This window comes from Pelobates fuscus, chromosome 7, assembly GCF_036172605.1.
Source record: "Pelobates fuscus isolate aPelFus1 chromosome 7, aPelFus1.pri, whole genome shotgun sequence".
NCBI lineage: Eukaryota > Metazoa > Chordata > Amphibia > Anura > Pelobatidae > Pelobates > Pelobates fuscus.
The window spans coordinates 58,626,612-58,643,981 of NC_086323.1; the positions used below are offsets into that span (position 1 = coordinate 58,626,612).

A 17,370-nucleotide genomic window follows, 5' to 3' on the forward strand; every position below is an offset into this window, starting at 1 on the left:
TATTTAAAGTACCGACCAAGATGGTCAGCGAGCTTACAATTGAAAGGAAATAATGGGGAGTGATACAAAAGGAAAAATGGATTCATTAAAAACTGCCAGATGTTAAAGGGACACTATAGTCACCAGACCAACTACAGCTTAATGTAGTTGTTCTGATGAGTATAATAGATCCCTTCAGGATTTTTTCATGTAAACATTGCCTTTTTAGAGAAAAGGCAGTGTTTACATTGCCTCTAGGGGCACCTCCAAGTGGCCACTCCTTAGATGGCCGCTGGAGGGGCTTCCTGGCTCAGTGCTGCCGAAAAAGCAGCCCTGATGTTCAGCGTCCCCACGCTCTGCATGGAGACGCTGAATTTATCTCTGAGAGATGCATTGATTCAATGCATCTCTATGAGGAGGTCCTGATTGGCCAAAATGGCATTTGGCTCCACCCCCTGGCTGATTTTAGCCAATTCAATGCTCTCTATGGGAAAGCATTGGATTGGCAAAAAAAATAATCTGCCATTTTGATGATGTCACAAAGGGGGCACTAGCCACCTTAATGGTGGGTTTAGCACTATAGGGTCAGGAATACATGTTTGTTGTTGGCGCGCCTCTGGCCATGCGTGCGCATTCGGCTCCAGTAGCTGACGTCGATGGAGGAGGAGAGGTCAACAGTGCCGAGGGAGCCCGGCGCTGGATAAGGGTGAGCAAATAAATGCTAACGAGTACGAGTAAGTGCTAACGAGTACGAGTAAGTCTCAGACTGCCAGTGTGATTCATTCTTTATCACAGAGACACGTGTTTATCACTATTTACTTTCTGCTAGTTACATTCACACTTGCTGACAGAGCTTGTAGCATCATGTGCAAATACCACCTAGCTCATGAATTTAACAAATCAAATTCTCAGACACAAGGACTTAGTAACACTCCTCTGGATCATACAATGTCATTCTCCAGCAATTATAATTATTTTTTATGGCTGAACATCTGCTTTTTTTGGGGGGGGGGGGGGGGGGGGTAAAGAATAAATTGCAAAGTGTAGGCAAAATATCAGAACTGAAAACTGTGTACTTTTAGGTTAAGTTTTAAAATAGGATGCTCAATAATGTACAACAGTAGTCAGAAAAAAAAAAAACAAACCAGAAGAATGCCTTTTGTGGTCGTTTGAAAATTTTAGTTCACTTGACAGCTCCCATTTTGGTAAAAAAAAAAAAAAAAAAAGGCTTGTGCAAGCCCAGATTAGGTCCATGTAAAGTTCTAAACTCATATTGAATTGAGAGTGAGCATTTATTTCAGGCTGTACTGACTAAATATTTTCAAGATAGCATAAACTGGTTGTGGATTGACAAATATGTCACAGCACACACTCTATTAAAGTTTCCCCCCAGTAGCACCCCATGAAAGTTAGACACTGCATTCAAACTGTATGGTCACCATAACAACTTATGCACTATTTTATGAATGGGTAGCTACTGATTGGCTTATATTATGAACTAACCACTCTAAACGCGGCAGTCCGCGTTTCCTGAAACTGCATAGAAGAAACCAGTTGTCACAGGGAGATCTGTGCTGGAAAGCAACCATTGGGGTAAACCGAAGTTCCTTTAAGAGTTATAGTTATGCTTGTTCAAACACTTAAGGAATTGATGCACAGATGTCCTTAATAAAGAACTGCCAATTTTCTGTACCTCCTTTATTGAGGTTTAGCAGATGCACAAAAACACTTACCTTCACAGTATTTCTCGATAAACACTACCATGTTCTCAAGATGCTCCGCTTATGTTCTATAATTCCTTGTTCAGTGGCATCTCCAGGATTCATATTTAGAGGGTACACATAAGGGGCCAAGGACAAAAGTAGGGGGGCAGTTATAAAACATGTGATCTTGTATGTGTATGTTCCTGCAGCTTTTGTAGGAAGACTCAGTTCTTCCGGCTTCAATTTCAATTGGGGGAGGGGGGCGGCTGCATGATGTAGGGGGGCCATGGCCCCCTCTGGCCCCGCCCCTACTGACACCCCTGTCCCTGTTTGTTGGGAACTGTATGCAAACTGTTCCAACGTAGACTTGTTTTTGATGCAGACATTTAATTTACATTTTTTTTACTTTTAGTTGGTTATTTGAAATGTTCATCATGCCCCCTAACTCACAGTTCTGCTCCCATCTTTTACTTAGAATATGGTGCTAATGGTGAAAGCGTAAAAAATCCTACTCAGGAATTATTTATGGACCGATCAGTGCTATGAATGATGAAGAGAGATATGCATTGTGATAAGGGAAATAAAGGCTGCACAATTCTTTAAACAATGCCAGTACTGCACATTTCAAGTTTAATTTTCCCATACAAAAGCAAAGTGTATTTATAATTCTGCCCACTATTTTAAATGTGAAAAATGATGTGAAAGGTTTAGTGTCACTAAAAAGAATGTATTAGTATGGATTTGTCACGCTAAGAATGGACCAATCTTACACAGATTGGCTAATCTAATGTCTTACAACCGTGAGCTCTCAAGAACACAAATTATCCTATGTTCAAATGATGGTAATGGGTTAGTTTTCTCATTCTATTGCACGGCACAAATATATGGTGACTCGTTATAAATAATTCAGTGATTTAGTGCAGCTAAAACATATTGATGGAGTAACACAAGACTAGCCCACATTTCCTTATACTCCCCCAGGATTTTGATCATAAGTCAGTTTTTTGTGTGCAGAATGCATAACGTACATAAATAATATTTATAGTAAATAAAACAAAGCTATAACTGTTTAGGCCTCTTTACCCCATCCATTTAATTAAAAAAGTGACATGCATCCCAGGACAATTATGTTTTAAGCAAGCAAGCAAACACTTTAAAACAAATATAGAAACCAAAATGAAGCAAGAAAAAAATGTAAAAAGTATTCTAAACTTACAAACTTACTATTAAACTTGGTCAGATTGCATTATTGAGCATGCCCCTCAGTTAAGGAGTTTCTTCAGCCTCCTCTTACCTACCTGTCTCAGTTTCAGACCAGTCCACTAATGACAGGAACAGTACACCATTGTGCAGTAAGAGAGAGAACGCAAACACTGGAGTTTGCCCTGCATGAATCAAATTGATCGGACTCCCTCTCTTCTCCCCGTCACGATATTTTAAGGTGAAGAGATCTTCCACCTTCACTTTTGTGTAAATCTGTCAGCCATGCCAAGTGCAGTTTTCCAGCATTCCTAGGGATAGGACACTGACTGTTTATATCAGTGTCACCCCAGGAGTGGGTGTGGAAAGCATAAAAAAGAAGTAGGTAAAGATTAAACAAGAAAAAACAAAAATGTATCTGCTTTTTCCAGCCTGCATAGTGAGGCATCTGTCTCACTCAAAGCTAAAACCTTTGAATGAGACAATTGTCTCAAAGTGATGTATGTCCCTTTAATAAGTCAACCCATATGTAATCCAAACCTCCAACTATAAACTACGACAGACAGCCAATTTCAGCCAATAGTAGGTGAAACCACAGATCCCTATTATGAGCCATAGCTATATAATTCTGTGATTTTACCAGCCAGAACATTCACTCATCATGGAAGACAGAGACAATGTATCACAAAGATAACATTTAATATAGAGGATTCAAACTATGAGGGTCAATGAGATATAGCCATGCGCATACAACAATCCTCCGCTGGCCTGGCAAAAAAAAAAAAAAAAAAAACAACAACAAAAAAAACAACAGACACAGTTTATGATTAATGCAACAGAGCAGCCGTAACCCCCACAGATACAGTCAGTGGCTATATTACTGCTCTGGTACAGATCATATATCCTGCTGAGCTATGTGGAATCAATAGCCATTTCCTCTGCTCCTCTGCAAGGTCTAAGGTTCATATTTATGTGTAGGAGGCTGCACACTCCAAGCTTTTCAGAAGCTCTATTAGCATAAGTAATCAGGCCCACTACCGCAAGTCAATTTATACATAAAACAAATACACAGTGTAACCAGAAGGGACTTCACTCACATCATACGTGGTAATAGTTCTCTTCCCTTGGAACATTACAACTAATTCGCATTAAGGTGCAAATTTTACTTTGAATAATGTGCATATCGAGTAACCTGCAGAGAATATGTTAGCGATCATTTAAGCACATTAAAATGGGAAAAAATTGAACTTCCTACTCAATAGGCACATGTTAAAGGCTGATCGTTTTATTTTTCTTTACTCCACTAATACTTAACAGACCTTTAAAAAACTATTTTTAGCCTTTACTCTCCGTTAAACACATGGAAACTATGCATCTTTTCTCTGTTGTAGTGATTGTAGCTTTGTTAATGGGAGACAAAAGTGCTGATAATCGCCAGATTGGGAAAACAGTACACCTAAATACCACTACATTTTATCATACCATTTAAATACTGAATAAAAAAAATACACATTTATAAAAAAAAAAAAATCCCAATATTTCAGACTGCTTACCCTGCTGCTTTTGTGTGAGATATTTCTTTGCTGCCTTCTGTTTTGCTTGGTAAATAAAAGTTACGAGGAGACTTGATTACATTCAGATTCCTTACAGTAATTTGAGGTTGGCCACATTCACAAAATCACATAAGGTATTTTGTTAACTGTTTTTTGGAGACTGTATGGATTCCCACCTATTTATCTGGTCCCATAAGATTTGGCCAACACAAACTGCAAACCTCCTGTTTTGTACGAAAATGCTGGATTTGCAATTATATTTATTATGTTTTGGGAAGTCAAACTAATCGTCCTAGATATATAGATTTGGGATATTTGTCCTTTAAGAGAGGCCACTGAACGATAAAAACATTTGAAAAATAATAGAGGATTTGTCCGGTTAGGGACAATGATTCCACGCGACAAATACTTTCAACATAAATGATGATTGTTTTCTTGATGCCAATGATCCCAAGAAGAAGCGCAGACAAGCAAACTGGAACACACGTGCCAGGGCCATTACATAAGATCTAGAGTAGAAAAAGAAAATATATATAGATCAATGAAAGGAAACAAAATTGTAAAATAAGGTTTGTGGATTAAAGGGACGTTAGTTTTATTTTTGTAAATTTAATTTAAGTTCCTGCAACTGCTGCACATGCACGGCAAGCTAAGAAAGAAGTCATTCTGCTAGTCAGAAAGTTTTCAGTCTAGTCTAAAGGAACTGAATTTATCCCCAAAACTCCTTTCCTTCAAGAAAAAGCCAGACAGTTTACCTGTGCACTATCCCAAATCACTATCTATATAAATAACAGAAATCGCTAATAAGAGAGAAGATTCTGCCTTTTGGCCGAACGCAGCAAAAGGTAAACGGTTTGCATAAAACTCACTCAAGATGTTTGACTTGACGTTGGCAGGTGAGCTTACACTTGAATTGCTGTAGCAATGCCCCCAAAAATCATTTATAAAGACTGTAAGCTCGTTTGAGCAGGGTCCTCTTCAACCTATTGTTCCTGTAAGTTTTCTTGTAAATGTGCTATTTATAGTTACATCTCCCCTCTCATAATATTGTAAAGCGCTACGGAATCTGTTGGCGCTATATAAATGGCAATAATAATATTAATATACATTAACATATCGATTTGGGATAGTGTGCCGGTAAATTTTCTGAATTCATATTGTGTATATAATTGGACTGGTGAATAGCCATTGCTGCCACCCAAGAGTAGTGTGTGTTTGAAGGAGAGGAGAAACACAGTCTTCTGCTCAAGGTTTTATGGGATATATACTTGAGGGAAGGTCTTTTCATCATAGCAGATGAATAGAACTGCTGAATAAGCAGTTAGTAGCCACAATGTGACTGCTATCAATTTTAATGAAAGTTCTGTTTAGTTTTGTGAACTGAGCTGTAACGGATCACCGAACCGAGCAGCCATTGCCCAGGCTCTTCTCACACAGTCTGGGAAGTAGGGATCTGAACAGTGTGTGCATTATGTATAAATATTTAATCTGGCAGAGGGATAAATATAGTCTAATAGCTGCAGTGATTTTTGTATACAGTTATTAGCAACTGGAACATCCATGCACCAAGCACCATAAACTATATAATAAGTATATGCTGTTGTGGTGCTTAAATGGTCCTTTCCATTTCAAAATAAAATTTATTTTATCCATTATATCATTTCATTGGCTATTAACTCATACAAGTATAGGGAAAAATTTCATCATTTTAGGAGTAATGGCATCAGCAAATGTTTTATGGCTGTACACATTCACTGACACATGGCACACTTAACACACACAATTCTATGTCTCCCTTTCAGAATGTCCCCCAAGTAATGGTGACATTTTCCTCATATTCCTCACACAGGGATGTCATAGCGTTACTTTTAAAACAAGCAAGAGAGTTACTTGCGCACTAGCCCAAATCCGTACGCATATTAAAATAAGTTGGGGGTTTTAATAACACCAATGGCCATTAGATGTAAGCCCACCTGCCACGTCAAGGCAAGCCTCTTGGGCCCAACACTAACAATTCCCCTTGCTTCCTTGAGCTTCAGGCAAAGAAATCTCTAATGAGACAGAGAGGGGTATTTTTCTAAACCCCTATATAGAAACAGAATGTGACGGCAGATAAGAACCATTCGACCCATCTAGTCTGTCCAAAATTCTAAATACTTTCATTAGTCCCTGGCCTTGTCTTATAGCTAGGATAGCCTTATGCCTATCCCACCCATGCTTAAACTCCTTTACTGTGTTAACCTTTACCACTTTAGCTGGAAGCTATTCCATGCATTCACTACTCTCTCCGTTAAGTAATACTTCCTGATATTATTTCTAGACCTTTGCCTCTCTAATTTAAGACTATGTCCACTTGTTGTGGTATCTTTTCTTCTTTTAAATATAGTCTCCTCCTTTACTGTGTTGATTCCCTTTATGTATTTAAATGTTTCTATCATATCCCCCCTGTCTCGTCTTTCCTCCAAGCTATACATGTTAAGTTCCTTTAACCTTTCCTGGTAAGTTTTATCCTGCAATCCATGAACCTTGTTAATAGCCCTTCTCAGAACTCTCTCTAAAGTATCAATATCCTTCTGGAGATACGGTCTCCAGTACTGCGTACAATACTCCAAGTGAGGTCTCACCAGTGTTCTGTACAACGGCATGAGTACTCTTTCTATTGCTAATACCTCTCCCTATACAACCAAGCATTCTGCTAGCATTTCCTGCTGCTCTATTACATTGTCTGCCTACCTTTAAGTCATCTGAAATTATCATCTCTAAATCCCTTTCCTCAGATGTTGAGGTTAGGACTCTATGAAATATTCTGTACTCTGCCCTTGGGTTTTTACATCCAAGATACATTATCTTGCATACTTATTAAAGGACCACTCTAGTGCCAGGAAAACATACTCGTTTTCCTGGCACTAGAGTGCCCTGAGGGTGCCCCCACCCTCAGGGACCCCCTCCCGCCCGGCTCTGGAAAGGGGAAAGGGGTAAAAACTTACCTTTTTCCAGCGCTGGGCGGGGAGCTCTCCTCCTCCTCTCCGCCTCCGTTCCTCCCCGTCGGCTGAATGCGCGGCAAGAGCTGCGCGCGCATTCAGCCGGTCACATAGGAAAGCATTCATAATGCTTTCCTATGGACGCTTGCGTGCTCTCACTGTGATTTTCACAGTGAGAATCACGCAAGCGCCTCTAGCGGCTGTCAGTGAGACAGCCACTAGAGGAAATAGGGGAAGGCTTAACTAATTGATAAACATAGCAGTTTCTCTGAAACTGCTATGTTTATAAAAAAATTAGTTAACCCTAGAAGGACCTGGCACCCAGACCACTTCATTAAGCTGAAGTGGTCTGGGTGCCTAGAGTGGTCCTTTAACCTTGAATAGAGAACACATGGGACGGGTGGCAGGATTGCAACATGACTGTGTGATGCAAAAGTGAATACAAATATACAAAAACAAGTCCTGCGCTCAAACTTCTGGGTAGCAGCAACGGCCATAGCACCCATCAACCCTAATGCATACAAAACAAAGAAGAAGAAAAAAAAGTTACCTCTGCACTAGTTCAAATGCCTATTTAGTAACTCCAATAGCATTAGTGCTGTATGGCTACATTTTACCAAAAACCATAGAAACAAGTGCCATGTGTGCATCACTCTGATTTCTAGCAAACTGTTTTTCAGTAAATTAATAAACAATGGCTCCATAGCAGTCACCATTTAGAAGCCAGAGGGAAGTCAGATTAAAGGGACACTATAGTCACATGAACAACTTTAGCTTAATGAATCAGTTTTGGTGTATAGAACATGCCCCTGCAGCCTCACTGCTCAATCCTCTGCCATTCAGGAGTTAAATCCCTTTGTTTATGAACCCTAGTCACACCTCCCTGCATGTGACTTGCACAGCCTTCCATAAACACTTCCTGTAAAGAGAGCCCTATTTAGGCTTTCTTTATTGCAAGTTCTGTTTAATTAAGATTTTCTTATCCCCTGCTATGTTAATAGCTTGCTAGACCCTGCAAGAGCCTCCTGTATGTGATTAAAGTTCAATTTAGAGATTGAGATTAAATTATTTAAGGTAAATTACATCTGTTTGAAAGTGAAACCAGTTTTGTTTTTTTCATGCAGGCTCTTTCAATCATAGCCAGGGGAGGTGTGACTAGGGCTGCATAAACAGAAACAAAGCAATTTAACTCCTAAATGACAGTGAATTGAGAAGTGAAATTGCAGGGGAATGATCTATACACTAAAACTGGTTTATTTAGCTAAAGTTATTTAGGTGACTATAGTGTTCCTTTAAGTTGACCATATCTCTGGCACAGAGTTAAACATTACTGCAGCCAACTATGACTTCACCCATGCCACAGGATTAGAAAAATGTGTGCATTACACCCACTGGTGATTACAAAGGTCAGGATAATAAAAATAAAGAAACATTAAAATAAAAGACCACAGGATGGATAGTCTTACCAAGCAGCATCACTTCATTTGCATAAATATTTTTTTATGGGTGTTAAAGTAAGGCTTTGTGCTCCGTGTCTAAAATGAATGTTCCAACTTCCCGACTCCCATCAAGTTGATGAATAATTTATTAGAAAGTGAATAATGGTTTAAGTCATGTAAGCCTTAGTGCTACTGCTTAACCATCGCTAGACTTTCTACTACCATGGATCATTAACATGGATTTTATATTCCCTCTTGGATTACTCGTCTCTAACCCGTCTCCTGAAATATTGTTCACATAAATAGGTTTCAAGCGATACTTGAAAGATGATTATTATTATTGTGATGTAATAAATCAATTTGGTTTCCTTTCTTATCAAAGTATACGATCTATATACATATATACAGGCTTTGGCAGTTATAGAAATTGTAATTCTGGAGCCTCTGCAAGCATTTGGTTTTCTACTTGCCCTGTTATTAGATCTTGTAGATAGAATTGTTGCATGTAAAAGTTACTATAAAGTCTTTAATCTGCCCAGACATGGGAGAACAAGTGAGTGATCTTATACTAAACTCTTTGCTGCAACATAATTTCATTCTGGAACAGCTATCTTTCAACAGCTACAGCTCGAAGATGTACTTGTCTGACAGACTTTGGTTAAAAGGGACAGGCACTCCCTGAGCTTAAAATAACACTAAAGCTTTAGGAATACAAACCTGTATTTAAAAAAAAAAAAAAGTTTACCCCCTTAAGGACACAACTTCAGAAATAAAAGGGAATCCTGACGGAAACTAAAGAACCACTGCACCCAAGCCACCTCATTGAGATGAAGTGGCCTCTGTGACTTTAGTGGTCCTTTATAGAACCACTAAAGTGAACCAGACCATTTAATCTCAATTAGGTCTGAGTACAGTGGTTCTGAATAATTAACCCCTCAAGGTAAAGCACGGATATTTTGCAGAAATTGCATTGTTTACCATGAAGGGTTAAACAAGCCTCTAGAAGAGGTCATACTGACACTAGAGATGCTTCTACTGCACTGGCCGGGTTAAACAGAAGATAGGGACACTGTAGCGTTAGGAATGCAGGTTTCTTTTCCTAGCACTATAGTGTTTTTTATATAACCATACCAGGAATTTAATGTTATTGTGAAATGCGGAGATGGATGTGCCTACATTAACTTTTTAGAGTGCATGGAGTAGGACACTTTCAAACAACCTACTTGTTAAGCACCATAGCAGCATAGGCTTATTGCATAGGCAACTTTTGGCACTCCAGATGTTTTGGACTACACCTCCCATGATGCTTTGCCAGCATTATGGGTGTAAGAGCATTACGGGGGATGTAGTCAACAACATCTGGAGTGCTGAAGGTCAACTTTCCATGGCATAGGCCATGGTTCACATAGCTACTTGGTCCAAGGTCTCCATGCCCACTGAGGATTATAAATGCATTGATTTGTAAAAACATCCTGAACCAGTGATGTAATTTCTTGTCTAAGATTCATGGTCTCATGGACATCTGAGATGGACCTCCCTCCAGCCTGTGAATGCACACATAACCAGTTGGCTACTTGGAAGGTCACAAAAGTGTGAATCAGTCTGTAAAACTATGGTATAGCCACTATTAGTTCATTGAGCAGTTTCATGGGGTCAAAACTAAACCAAAAGAAAAATATCTTCATAGACCAGAATGAGTTTCCCAATTTGTGGTGCCTCTTTCTAGTCTGCTTGGGATTTACCAGCTGTAGCACTCATCTGTGCAAGTTCTGCAATTTAATTAGAATTGTAAAAGGCAAGTAATGCTTTCCTTTCGTAATCCAATTATAATTATTTGTTTCATATGTTTACTGTGTTACCTGCACAATGTGACTTTTTGAAGCTTAAAAGGATTTCCAGAGTATTTATGGAAAGATTACACAGATTTACACTAGAGCTAAAATCAAACATGCCAACAATCTCTAGCTGGATATTAAATAGACAAATAATAAGCGGTCACTGAAACGTCTGAACACTGCTGCTTCAAAAGAAATGCTTTCTGCACTTATTAACAAGAGAGAAGGGATTAGCAAGTTCTCTGTCCTGTGATGGTGGGAGGGGTGTTTGTGGAAAGAGGATAGTTTTACACTGTCACTCTTGGTAAATACATTAAAAGAGCCTAACAAAGGTGGAATGAATTAAGCAGGCTTAGCTACGGCTAATGTAATGGGATCTAAATACTCTCTACTGAAACTTCTACTCTGTATTGTTCATCAGCTTCTAAACATTAACACGATCTGCTAAAAGCCTTCAGTGGCCATTCCTACACTGGATTGCCCTTGGACTCTCTTAGGAGAAACATTAATGAAAATCATGACCGAAAAAAAATATCGGTAGAGTAAGTTAACCATTGTGAGGATGTTGGATTTCACCTGGTCCGTTAAGGTGTGGATGTTTTCTCTTAAAAAGAAGAGAGCTGCATCAAAGAGTTGCCTAATGTCCTTCAATAATGACTTCATGTTTTTTTTTTTGGCAGGCGTATTCTCTTCCTCCTCAGAGGATGTGTCTTCTAAGTCCCCACTCTGCGATATCTAGTCGATGACATCCAGTGATGGTCCTTTCGAGTACCTCTTGTCCTGGCCATGTGAAACTGCACTTTTAGGATGGGCTAATTTGAAGCCTTGTAAGAGAAGATCCTGGATATTTCCAGATAGCGCTGGAGGAACTACTTATCCCTTCTACCCCATATCAACACTGGTGGATATAGCTGGATATGAGGTAAGTATATCTGCAATTTAGGGATAAAATCAGGCTTTACTGCTGAATTGGATTGGAGCTCGCTAAGAGATGTCTGCTCAGTTAGGCTATTGCTCCATGCTCCCCTCCCTCATTGGCTTCTTTGTGAGAAAAAACAAAAACATTATAGAGCATATGATCTTTGCATGTCGAAGCCCACATTTCAAACAAGCTACATAGAATGGTATGGTCACAAAGAAGTGATTATTAGATCCAAGGGTTTCAGGAATGCGGCAGTTACAAATATTTTACCAAGTGCCGATGACGTGTAATTCAGATTATGACCTGTAGAGCTATTTTGAAACTTAAAAACATAAAAATATTTATTGCCTTTAATGAAGGACATCTGTGGCTCAGTGAAAAACAAAACCATAAAATGAGTGTTTGCCTAAAATCCAGAAGAAAAAAAAACATTGCAGCTCTTTGTACATTCAGACAGAAATCATAGTCCATGAGCATATGAAAAGATAGAAAGATGTATATGTGATGGTAAATAGACAACATGTTTATATTAAACAGAACCCATCAAACTGATTCCTCTGCATGGAAGCTGCATTAACCTAAATACCATTAATCCTTTAAAATTGAAAAGTGGTCTTTATAGGGCAGTCTATTTTACAAACCAAAGGAGGCAATATCCCCAACTGCATGGTCACTCTTTTGAACCTACAATTGCCAATATGCAAAGAACAAGATCTGCTGAAACAGGTAGCTTAGAATTTGTGATGGTAACAGGAACACACAGCATTAATGCTGATATTTAAAACCAGTGAGTGCACAATCCTTAAAATTGCCTTTAGTACAATAATGTTTAATGACATTCAATATGCTGTATTAGTGGCACTGCCCACAAGCACCAATTAAATATTATAATCCCCTAATATTTACCATGGGTCTCATAGTGGTCATGACCTAGGCATTTAAACATACCATTCTATGCCATAAAATCATTAGAAAAGTGTACTTATACTTATACACTTGCCTGGATAGCGCAATGCATAAGTGGAGTATTAGCCGCCCCCACGCCTCCAAAAAACAAAAAAAAAATAAACACCCCAAAAACCACTAAACTGCGAATTAAGAATTTACCAGGGATTTAGAAATTTTAGGCCAAAATACAAAATTTAGGAGAAATAATAAATAAAACAAAAAATTCTCATATTCATCTTGGCTTTTTATCCTAAAATTTGCAGTTTGAGTATTTTATTCACTATAATTTGATGTTTAGTGAAGAATAGTGTCCTTTAAAAATGGCTGCCATGGGTGAGTTTATAATAGAAAAGCATAATTTGGTTTTATTGAACAGTGAATGATAAACTAAAATAAATGATTCCAAATGTTTCCAAGTAATCTATGAAAAACTAACAATGTCAATGCATATCTTCTTTGTAAAAAAGTTTCCCCATGAACAAACATTTAATGCCACCCACATCGTGTCCATTTTATTTCATTTATTTATTTATAATACGTTTTGACATTTGCACCTCGAGTTAGTTTCCAATAACCAAGGAACAGAAGTGCGGAGTAAGGTTTGTTACATTTCTCAGTAATATAGAACATATGGGTTGGCTCTGTCGTTTGTAGAATGTCTGCCAAAAGATTTGCAGAAATCCATATCTGTATCACCAGCAATTGCAAGACCTATATAAGGGAAAGTACATCGCATCATGAGCTCACTTTACACTTTACACACAAAATATGTGCAAGCAAACCTCTCAATGAAGTGTTCTCTTGTTAAATTGCTACTCAATCACTCCCAGTCTAGACAATTTAGCAAGAATTTAACTTTCCTGGTTGTCCAATTAAACATCCAAGAAACCTCAAGGAATTCCATATAACATACCTGCTAAATTTCAGGATTTCAAATTCAGCAAAACGCGGCTACAGTTTGCATTTAACTAGGAATAACAAATACATATTTACATTGCATATTCAGCTCATGTTGTTGCCGAGCAAAATACTCAAGGGACTAGAAGTGCAATAAAGGATTTTTTTTTTTCCATGACTGGGATTAATGAAGCTTAAACTGCCCAAGGATTTCCAGTGGAAAGTAGCATTTTTCAGTTAAACTACAAAGTTAAATCCCTTTTATTCCTTCCTGATGTCAGAGGTTCATTGAACGAGCTGTCTGCTAGAGGAAAATCCCTTCATTGCACCTGTATTTGTGTTTACTCATCAGCTCTCCCAGGACATTCAAAGGGCAGCTGGAATTCTCTCTGATCCCACATGGAATCGGTCTATTCCAAGCAGAACATGGGGCAGTTAAACAGGGCCCCAGCATTTCACAGAAAGCAGTGACAACCCAGGCAAAACACAATATTTTGTTCATACCCATCTCTTTATCTATCAAAAGGTCTCATCATAAAGACAGGTCGAAACATTGCCTGTTGGACTCCAAATGAGTAGGAAAAAACTGTTGCTAACCACTGCTTAAACTATACATTCTGTGGCAGCTATAATATAGATATACATTTTCTGAGGATAAAAATAATATGGCACGAATCCATAAAGCACACACTGGTGTACCTTCATAAACATCAGCAGACAGAAGAGAAATGATGACAATTTCCTGTGTATTTAAGATCTAATGCTAAGAATGTAGGAATTCAAAGAAGGGGGGGGGGGGGGGACATATAGCCCTAATTGCAGTCATTCAAGGGCAGGTTTTCAAAGTAAGCAAAGAGAAAGTAAAGGATTATGAACAAGTTACTATTGGACAGTTTAAAGGGGCACTCTAAAACAATAGAGCCCTCTGTAGTCCCAATGTTAAGAGTCTTCACATTTTTAAACAGTTTGACACTTATCTGGGTCTCCTTTGATTCCTTTTCACAGATATCGCTCAAGTAGATGATCTACGGCAGCTTTAGATCTCCCAGTGGGTGCAAAGTACTCTGTATACCTTAGACCTTGCAACAATGCAAAAGTTGTTATAGTGTTTGGACTGACCCTTTAAATGTCTCAGTCAATCAAGAACAAGTTGATGACAGGAATCCTAACAAGGATAGGAGTGATAATGTTCTACTGCTGCATTATATGAATGCCTCAAACATCAGTGCTTTAGAGCGGCCAGCTGCTCTTGTATAATCAGGAAACATTACGATGCTGCAAGGCCACAAGCCCTCTCATCCCATGTTACAGCAAATCAGTTTAAATAAACACGAATGACATGAATACAAATAAATCCTTAGCGTTAGGATGTTCCTTTTAACTTTTAGATTCAGGACCCTATTTTGGGAATCAAAATAAACTTTTTTTGCCAGCACTATCCTGTTCTCCCAGTGGGCAGAGCAGCTGCCATGTTGAGATCATCTGTAATGATGATCTCTGACCATCCTTACTCTATACCACTACGTGCCTGGAGGCCACAAATGGCTGTGCATGTGATACACTACCTCAAGTGCTATGGCAGAAACGTGCATCATCCAAAATGCACCCATAAATTAGGAATTCTGGGATACCATGCATGCTAGCTATTTCAGGATTATTGCCTAAAGATTGCTTCCTCCTGCAACATGGGTGCATGCAAGAATATCTTTTAAATTATGTATTTGCTAGCAATTATGGGAAAACAATGGAGGCACTTTGAAAGGAAAAGTTAACCACAGATGAAAGATTGTCAAACAGTTATCATCAAACACCTATAAGTAATACGCTTGTGTGATGAAATACAATATAGTGGACTGACTCAGTCTCTTTCTGCAATGTTGGTGCTAACAGGTAACAATATAGGACCAGATAATATACATGTGGTCCCAATGCACCCTCTCTCTTTAAATTAATAACAGCAAGAAAAGGCAGTAGTAAAATAAAAGGGGCATATGTTTATGAAAGATTACAGATCATTTGTCTCCCACATCATACACCAGGGGTTCCCAAAAGGCAGATCCCCAGATTTTGTAGAACTACAACTCCCATGAAGCCGTGCATGCCTTTGGAATGCCTTTAGAATGGCAAAGCATCACAGAAACTGTAGTTTTAAAACATCTAAGGATCTACCTTTTGGGCACCCCTGTCTAACACAATGTGGTATAGCACTTATACTATATTACATTTTCTTGTATTTCCAATGGGCACAGAGTTGTTGAAAATACAGATGGAAGCGGCAGATTATTTTGATGCAGAGAAATAAAAAAATGAATGAAAGGGAGGCATTTATACAAGACAGTGATAACAGCAAGTTTCCATTCACTTGATGAAGCGGGACTCATTCATAATTGCTAACTCAAGCATTATTCAACATTTTTAGATCATTGATAATCTATATAATGCATTTAAAGAATGATAGATGTACCCCGGAATGTCTCAATAACCAGTGAATTCAGTAACGTTTAGATGTGTACATTAAACTGTGACCTTCAATACCGCTTTATTGCTTTTATCTACAAAATACTTCAAAAACACTTTGAAACTAAGGGTACAGAGAGGGTAGAAGAGGACTTTTTTTTTTTTCCTCTTTTTCCTTTTTGCCATTTCAAGACAACGGCTACATTTATAGTTTCTAAATAAAAACCTATTGTCTCCCCCAGAACTCGAGTATGCTGGGAATGGCACAGTAGATAATTATTACCCACAACACCGGAGATCAAGATTTTCCAAATGTCAGCACACAGAACAAGTTGCCATTATGGAATCAGCTTTGACAACAACTGGATTTTTCCAGTATGTTCTTTATGCCAACTAATAAATCTCACAGCACAAAATAGTGTAAATTTCATTTTCAGGGTCACTGGGTGACACGAGAGCCAGCTCTCTGGTTATCTGGTTGTTTTTGAAGTATACAAGGTTTAGATAATCTCTGTCTTAGCCATATTTGCGATCTTGGAGACTCCATGCAGCAATAGGAGATTAAAGTCTCGACAGTCTATGAGTTCATGTCTGTTACAACGCTATCTACAAGTGTGCGTTCATACTAAAGTTGTAAGAGGACTAACTCTGTTGCCTTGTTCTGAGTGGGATTATTTCTAAAGCAGCAAATCCTATTTAATTTGTTTAATTATTTTTTACAGTAATTTCTATTCAGTTTATATTATAAGAAATAGTGGGGCTGTGAGAAATCCAACGGCATCAAAAACAGTAGTAATTGGACGGCCTCATGGAAGCATGCAGTAAAGTATATAATTTATGCAAACATACAGCAGAAATAAGTTTTGACAAAAAGGCCTTAATCATGGCCTGTGTGCATGCATATTATTTTTTGCAGTATACTACTGTGAGACAGACAAGACAGACAAGTTATTACTTTATTGTGCTGAGGGTTTCTGGTACGGATGGTACTCTGGGGCGGCAGGTGTAATGAACGCTGGTATTTCAGAAACCCGTCAGTTTGGTTCCTCCTGAACTGCTAGGTACTTGGTGATCATAGCTCGCAGTTCGGGTGCTGATTCGTACGTTCTCCAGAATAAATTACAGCATACAAGTAAATACAGCGGGTAGTCAGACGAATACCCAAACATCAGCCTAGACTAGATGAAGGGTACAACAGGAATGTTTTAATCAGGCCAGATGGCCGGCTTTTATGCAAGTCAAGGGTACAGTATACACACCCACAGAAACTCCCGCAACACGCTCATTAAATTACTGAGTCACAATTGTTCGACATGATACACATAAATCTTATGGGAACCCCCATGAATGTCATATCCCTGGATAGCCTGGATCTGAGCGCCCAAGTTGTCCAGATAGCGCTCAGATCCCACAAAAACATACGAATTGCCACCGGATAAAGTTTTGACCGACCGCT

General features: G+C 38.7%; 1 protein-coding gene across 1 annotated transcript in view; it reads right to left on the minus strand.

Moving 5' to 3' along the window:
- Positions 1-3,351: 3,351 nt before the first annotated feature.
- Positions 3,352-17,370, minus strand: part of ALG14 (ALG14 UDP-N-acetylglucosaminyltransferase subunit) — a 30,142-nt gene continuing 16,123 nt past the window's right edge. Inside the window, exon 4 of the mRNA XM_063427302.1 lies at positions 3,352-4,944. Coding sequence (XP_063283372.1) covers positions 4,714-4,944 — 231 coding nt within the window. The 3' untranslated portion in view covers positions 3,352-4,713. The remainder of the gene's footprint in view (positions 4,945-17,370) is intronic.